At 35.2% G+C, this 7,417-nt stretch overlaps 1 protein-coding gene across 3 annotated transcripts; it reads right to left on the bottom strand.

The window, feature by feature from the left end:
- Window positions 1-610: 610 nt before the first annotated feature.
- Window positions 611-6,068, bottom strand: SUT2 (sucrose transporter 2). 3 transcript variants are annotated; one of them, XM_028065333.2, is made up of 14 exons: window positions 5,613-6,068; window positions 5,378-5,443; window positions 4,902-5,019; window positions 4,770-4,809; window positions 4,570-4,654; window positions 4,423-4,456; window positions 4,183-4,282; window positions 3,759-3,834; window positions 2,972-3,331; window positions 2,688-2,831; window positions 2,289-2,522; window positions 2,069-2,132; window positions 1,939-1,982; window positions 611-1,113 (listed from the first exon to the last, which is right to left on the bottom strand). In XM_028065333.2, the coding sequence occupies exons 1-14, from the start codon at window positions 5,877-5,879 to the stop codon at window positions 946-948; spliced, it is 1,800 nt and encodes a 599-aa protein (XP_027921134.1). In that variant the 5' UTR covers window positions 5,880-6,068; the 3' UTR covers window positions 611-945. The 3 variants fall into 3 exon arrangements, with proteins under 3 accessions (XP_027921134.1, XP_027921133.1, XP_027921135.1); XM_028065332.2 differs by having other exon boundaries at window positions 4,770-4,834; window positions 4,921-5,019; XM_028065334.1 differs by having other exon boundaries at window positions 4,921-5,019; window positions 5,613-5,784.
- Window positions 6,069-7,417: the final 1,349 nt, after the last annotated feature.

Below are 7,417 nucleotides of genomic sequence, written 5' to 3'. Positions count from 1 at the left end.
AAAAGTAATTTAATATAATGTATCTTTTAAATACATTCCGGATTGGAAATGTTTTATGGGGTGCGTAAGGAAAAAAAAAGAAGATGAAGGAAGAAATGCACAGGCATAAACCTGTCCACTAAGCATAGTGGGCGTTTTTCATAATCATTCTGATTCCCATTTTCTGTTGAATTTCGTATATACTTCATTTCGTTTGGATTAAGGAGGAACAAATTTTAATCGCACCATGCCTTCACTTAATTGTTGCTACTCAACCATCGATTAGACTCGAGAGAATATGCTACAGTCAGGCAATATCTAACTATCAAAAATGAAGTTGGATATTCCATAGGAATTTTGTGCTTTAGAAAATAATTTATTAAACTACACCGGAAACTATTAACTCTCCAATTGATCCCATTTCAACGCAGTTTAAATGTGTGGAGTCTGGGAGAAAAAATAAACATAGTAAACATTTTTACGGCATTATAAATAAATATTATTACTATAAATAATAAAGTAAAGAGTTCAAATATTTAGTTAATTTTACTAAACATAGATGTATTAAATAGTTTAATTATTTCTTTTAAAAATCTACACTATTTCTATTCGCAAACATTTTTTTACGTCATTTTCAGTTCATTAATATCTCTTCTATTCCTTTTCATTTCATTATTTTTTTCCCTCTATATTACACTTATCATCCCAACAAGGCGTAGGTGAATGCATAAGATATTACAAAACCGGTAACTATATGCCCTAAGCTTTCTTCTACTGTTCAGTAAGTTACATAAAATACAGACACCCATAATGCGGGGGGAAATGAATGAATTTGAATATGGCATGCGCCTTCTGTGGATTGGAAAGCAAGTAATCGTGGTGTAAGCTCTCCATATTTTGGGTGTAATCTCGATTTTAGAGGAACATGTACAAGATCAAATATTGCCAGAATAGATCTCCGAAGGACTAGCCCACATGAAATCCTGTTGACTGGAAATTGCTAGATAGATTTGGCAGTTTGAGAGTTGCAATTACACCACCAGCCAGAGCACAAAATGAGGCCAGAACAAAGGCAGGAATGTTGCCACCACCAAAGAGAGCATCCCAGGGACCACAACCAAGGGATATAATCATCTAAAGATGCCAATAATATATCAAAACCGAATTCACAACAATTACAAGAAACTCCAACTCTAAAGTGTAAGATGTCATCAAGGAAAACTAATTCAAAGCTATAATCAACCATTGATTGGTCGCAGTGCCAACAGTTTCATCCCCATATCATACAAAAAGAATAAGAAACTACAAAACAGAACGAAATGAATGAAGAGGCAAGTTTAGGATAGAGGGAAAAGTCTTTCACCTTTTGTTTTTATATGTTCAACCATTAATTTGGTACCACTATAATTGAACAAACTTTACTGTTTAGTCTCATGTAAAAATCATCTTTTTTTAGTTCTTGTACATACTATTGTAATCCATTTTAATTTCTATGAATTTAAACAATAGATTAACAGATTAAAAATGGTATGCATTAAAACTAAAAGTGAATGAAATAACGAGTAAGGATTAAAATGGCTGAATTATAACTATACGGACGGACTAAAAGACAAAATTTGTACAACTAGAAGGACTAGGCGAGTAATTAAACCTTTTATTGATATTCAATGTGGTTTTTCAGTTATCAATAAATTTTATGCACCCTGTTCTAAAATAAAGTCCATTGGAATTGTGTCCAAAAATAGTAATAAGGAAGAATTTTGGAGAATTAATTGCATAGGAAAGATAAAAACACCACATTGCACAACATTAATGTAGTAGTAATAGTATGAACAGACACATGTAACCATGATAAAACAATATAAAACACGAAAGACAATTTTGTAACTTCCAAAGGCTCACTCTAAGAAAGGTGGAGTAACAAACAGTAATACTAGAGAAGAAGAAAAAGAAAACTACCTGAGGAACAACAATTGCAAGATTTAGAACTCCTATGGCCAATCCTGCATAACCAACAAGCATCTTGAGATCAGAAACTTTAAAAGACCAAATATTCAGCATATCAAAATTATCTACAACAAATACCAACCTTGGCCACCTCCTGAATCAGCAGTCAACTCTGCTGTGACAGCAAAGGGAACACTATAGGTAATCTGCCACAAATATGGGAAATAATCATGTCATGAATGAACTCCCTTAGATATTTAATAAAGATAATAGAATGGTTTCTTCAGAAAATCTAAAAGGAAACGGAATCTGATGGTGCAACAAAATAGTTTAAATGTAAGGATCAAACAACTCATACTAACCGCAAGAGGAAAACCAAGAAGAACAAAAACAACCAAGGAAGCAATCTTGATTGCTACACTTGCTCCAATTACATGTTCTATCCCTCCAGAATGATTTCTAGTGGAAATCAGACTAATGATAGCAGTGCCAGCCATGCAGACAAAGACAATAAAATTGCTCAGTGCCCATACCAATTTCGTGCCCATCCACTTACACATTGGTTCAATGAAGAAAGAGCTAATTCCAAGGACAACCTATAAAGCCATAAAAACAGCACCAGATGACATGGATCAGATCAGTAATTGGGCGGGAAAATCCAAAACCCAAATTTAACAAAAAGATAAAAAGAGTTCTAGATCATCGTCAGCAAAGCTTGTGAGAAATCTCTCTATGAAAAATGCTCAATCTTGAGTTCTTACTGAATTCAATAGCAAACCAAATGCACCTTCTCTAACACCTTGATCGTAAAGATCTATTTCAGAAGTGCCCCCTTTTGGATCACCATGATAAACTTCTCTCCCCATCCAATCCGTGTCAAACAGAAAGAAGGGAAACCATGACAACTGCAGAAAGACACATGATTGAAGGGAACATAAAAATGATTGCATATAGGAAGCATCACAGCACAAAACTAATTGCCTTCACAACCGACTTGAGAACACAGATAGCAGAAACCTTCACAAATAAATACTGCAGTACCTACCCAAGTGAGAGCCATTACGATCAGGACAGAATGCATAGCAGGAGGCAAATGCCTTAAACTTGTCAACAAGTTTACCAATACCGCTCCAGGCCCATCCATTACATTTTCAGTATCATCTTCCCCAGCTTTGAAATTCCTATGATTTAGCTCTGCCTCTTTCCCATTGTGATCTTCAGTTCTCTTGTCATTGGATTCACCCATAACAGATAAAGGTCTTGATTTTGAAAATTCAACACCATTTTCTTGTTGTTCATCCAATAAAGGAGAAGAATCTGACAACCGGTGATGTTGCTTTGCAGTAGTAAGTGGAACCTCATCAGCAAAATATAGGGTGACAGATGTGCATAATGCCAGAAACACCTGCCAATATTGTATATCGAATTTCAAGCTATTATATCAATTATGCATTAAAACTTTTAAGTTTAACGGTATGTGATTTAACTAGGAAGATCATTAAGCTGATGACTGAACGCCAAAGGGCACAAACTTTTCCTAATAGTGTTTCTCTTTGCTTTCATTAAAGAGTGCGGTCCGCAGAGATGTTGTTGCCTCATAAGATAATGCAGGTAAAGATTTTATCGTCCCACGAGAGAATTAATAAAACTAAATGAATATAAAGACTGCCATACAAACTGGAAGAGCTTAGTTTTCAGTACTAAGGAAAAGGAAAAAAAAAAAAAAATAGTCATTCTAAGATAAGTCATGCTTATGATGTCAGACAACCGACAACATATACTAACAAGTAAAATATGAAGGTCCAATCAAGCAGAATTTAATAGTAACCTACCACAGCCACAAGAAATGCTGCCTTAAGATTGCCACAGGCTTCGCAGCAAGCTCTTGTGGTCAAGAAAGGGAACCATCTGCTTAGACAAGAGAGGGTAAAGCATTAGTATCAAATATAAACAGAACAACAGTACAGTATACAAAGTCAAAACCAGCATATTTCTGGAAAAGCAACAATAACAATAACAAAACCCAATTCCTAACTTTGGATTTACATTAATCTATTTATCAAAGCCACTTCCGGAATTCATTATGTAGACTACACTATTTCTCTCAAAGGGCTAAATTATTGCATAATGCTTTCACAAGTGTAAAACCAAATCTCCCTTGTCTTGTTTCCCATTACTGATTTAATAAGAACATATATCAGATATTGGTGACAGAAAAAAGATATAAATAAGCACAAGAGATAAGCCAAGTCTCACTTGTTCCACTTTCCACTAGCACCAGAAGAATATCCTAGGATGTTCCCAGCTGCCATCCATGAGCAAAATATAGCATTTGCCATATTACGTTGATCAGGACCTATATAAGCAAAATTTTAGTAGCACGACGTCTCCTCACTACCCAACAAACAAGTATTTTGTACAATATGAAAATCAATAATCCCATGGTGGGTGTTGAGAATTTGAACAAAGAAAACAAGTGAGGCGGACAAACTTTACCAGACAGATCAGCCAAAAGTGCTCGAGCAGGACCCTACAAATTCAATTGGAGAAATGAAGGATATTAAATTTTCTGCTGCACAACTGCATCTGTACAAAAAAGATAATATATAATAAAGAACATACCAATTTATTTAACAAGCTTACCTGCACCGTGTTGTTAGCAAGGTCCAGCATCCAGAACCCAAGAATAAATACAAGTGCAGCCCTTGTTCGGGTTCCTTTAAATGTTCTACAATTTCAGATATATGAATTTATTAACGCCTAACTGAGGTCACATAGGAGAAATTCAAGAAATCGAAGAAATAAAATGAGCAAGAAAAGAACAAAAGGTTGGCAACAGTAACCTGCAATGCTCGTGTGTATCACCTAATACATATCCAATGTCTGCAGAAAATCCGATTAATATCACCTAAATTACAAGACTTGACTTAGCTTATATATAACGTAGCGTAGAAAAGTAAATCAAAGTAAACAACCAATGTCACCGATGCTTACAGCCACAGCTATCATAAGAGATCCTGCCAGAATGAACGGCCGCCTTCTGCCGAACTTCGATGTACATTTATCACTCCAAACACCAACGCAGGGTTGAACCTTAACAAAAATTAAGGCAAACATATGACTTACTGGTTCAAAAGCAACAAGAACAAAAGCATAAACTTGTTCGCATCAACCCGTCAACATTCCAGAAAAAGTGATTCATAATGCGAATCCGTTACTGCTTTATTTCAAAGAACAAATTACAGTACACAAGAACGAAGCAGCAAGAGAAAAACATGAATGAACAAGGAGTTAGGCACACAAGCCTATTCATCGTAAAATAGATAAATTCGTTCAACATAGCATTAACTAATGCTGTAAAAACAGAGAACACAACACAAGCATACGTTCAACTGAAAACAGAGATAATGACTGCATTTGTCAATAAGATTAAAGGAAGAGTGTAACATACCACAAGGCCTGTAATGGGGCCACAAAGCCAGATAAAAGAAGAAAAAGCATGACCTATTCCCAACGTCTGCGCCAAAAGTAACAACAATGCACATAATTAATCAGGAAGTCACGCTCCAGACACACATTGCAAATTCAACAACTAACATAGAAACAAATCCACATTTCAATTGCAATAACAAATCGAAGAGCGAAAGAGAAGGATCTGGTGAAACACGCAACCGCGAATATCGGACCTGAATGTAGGGCGTTAAGAGAGAGAGCTGCAAGGCCCAACCGAATTGGACGCCAGCGGCTACGGTGCAACTGAGAACGAGATTGACCAAGGAAGCTTTGTTGCTTGGCGGCGAAGGCGAGTGAATTGACGGCGGCGAGTTTACGTGGATCCGCTTGCCGCGGTGGTCAACATCTACGAGTTCGAGTTCGAGTTCGGGAGCGGAAGAATCGTCGTGGAGATTCTTGTAAGGAACGCGGATCGACACCGTTTCTGACTTCCCCGCCATCACCACGCGCCTCTGGACATTCACGCGGATCGAGGTCCCGAACGCGAGAGACTGAGGAAGAGAGAACGACGACGTTTAGGGTTTCTTTTTATCTGTGTTTTTCTGCGAAATGGGACTGTGAATCGAAATGAAAGGAAGAAGGTCAAAGAATTTGGGCGGGTGAAGAAAAGAAAGAAGAAATGGAGGCTACCATGGTCGCAAGGTAGATATGATCTGCTCCGTTGCAGCATCGTCAAGGATGGTACTCCCCCCTGCTTACACTGCCACGTGGCAAGATCGACCGCCGGTAGGTCTACGCTTTATTGAGGTGACCCACTTCTTTTGGAAACTCGAACTCATGATGGAAACAAATGAAGCAACCATAATTACTAATAAATAAATTAAGGAATTAAATTGTACAAGAGAATATAATTTGAGTAGCAGGTATTTCCATTTCTTAGTTTGCATAAGAATTTTAGCATTACTTACTTTTAGAATGTTGTTTAATTTAAAGCACTGAAAATGGTAAGAACTTATATTAAAAATATTGATAACACCTTCGTATTTCTAATGTTATAAATGCTTTTATGTATTAGAAATAAATTGTTATTATGTTATATGTTTACGTTTAGTCTTAAAGATTTATATTTACAATGTCACTGAATTTATTTTAACTTACATTTTGCATTAATTTAATTTCTCTTTTTTTTTTCGAACCGATTAAGTAGTTTTCAAGCCCAAACAATGTTAGTGTCATTTGAATAAAGTGACAAATTATTATTTTTAATTCAAATAGTAAGAAATGATGAACGAATTTTAAATAGGAAAATATTTAAGTTAAAAAATTTCGTAGAAATTTGATAAATTTTAAGGAATTTGTCAAAACAAGATATTAAGGTTTGAAGAAAAATGTATTTTATTTTTTGGTATTTTTGGTTAATAAGTTGGAGAAAAATAAAAATGTCCAATCTCACATGTTTGTTGTAGATAAGGATGCGGGTCGACTTGAATGCTTGTAAGTAAAAGTATAGGACGAATGGATTTTTTAGTTTGTTGGCTTATTTAGTCCATCCCGCACAACTTGTACATGTGCGAGTCAACAATAGGATGAGATGGACCATCTCACATAGCTCGCATAATTTAAATTGCAAAAAAGTTATGTTTTTAATATTAAATAGAAAGACAAATATGTCATGATACAACAAGGTGATTTGTAATCATTAGGTGTGTATAAGTATAAGGGTTATTAATTAAACATTCAGATGAATGCATGAACTTATGAAAGGTAGGGTATTGTTAGATGAGATATGAAAGCCATAATTTTTTTTCCAACTTCATTATTGAAAATAAAAAAAGAAGTTCATATATAGAAGACTTTTAACAATTAAGAAGGACTTAGAAAAATTATAACAACAACACAAATATCATTATTATGACTCTTAACTTACAACAAGAACATAAAGTCAATCTTAATGACATGAACACATATAAATGCGTATAACAACACAAATGTAATATATTATAAAGTTTTGAATGGAAATTGATTTTACATTATGGGG

Source organism: Vigna unguiculata, chromosome 3, assembly GCF_037176805.1.
Source record: "Vigna unguiculata cultivar grain cowpea cultivar isolate G323 ecotype 2 chromosome 3, ASM3717680v1, whole genome shotgun sequence".
Lineage (NCBI taxonomy): Eukaryota > Viridiplantae > Streptophyta > Magnoliopsida > Fabales > Fabaceae > Vigna > Vigna unguiculata.
This window is presented reverse-complemented; position numbering and strand designations above follow the sequence as displayed.

Coding starts and splice junctions, on each gene's coding strand:
- SUT2 (XM_028065332.2), bottom strand. CDS start 5,879: ATGGCGGGGAAGTCAGAAACGGTGTCGATCCGCGTTCCTTACAAGAAT. Junction 4,457..4,569: donor TTGCTAACAACACGGTGCAG/GTAAGCTTGTTA, acceptor TTGAATTTGTAG/GGTCCTGCTCGAGCACTTTT. Junction 2,133..2,288: donor TTCTTGGTTTTCCTCTTGCG/GTTAGTATGAGT, acceptor TATTTGTGGCAG/ATTACCTATAGTGTTCCCTT.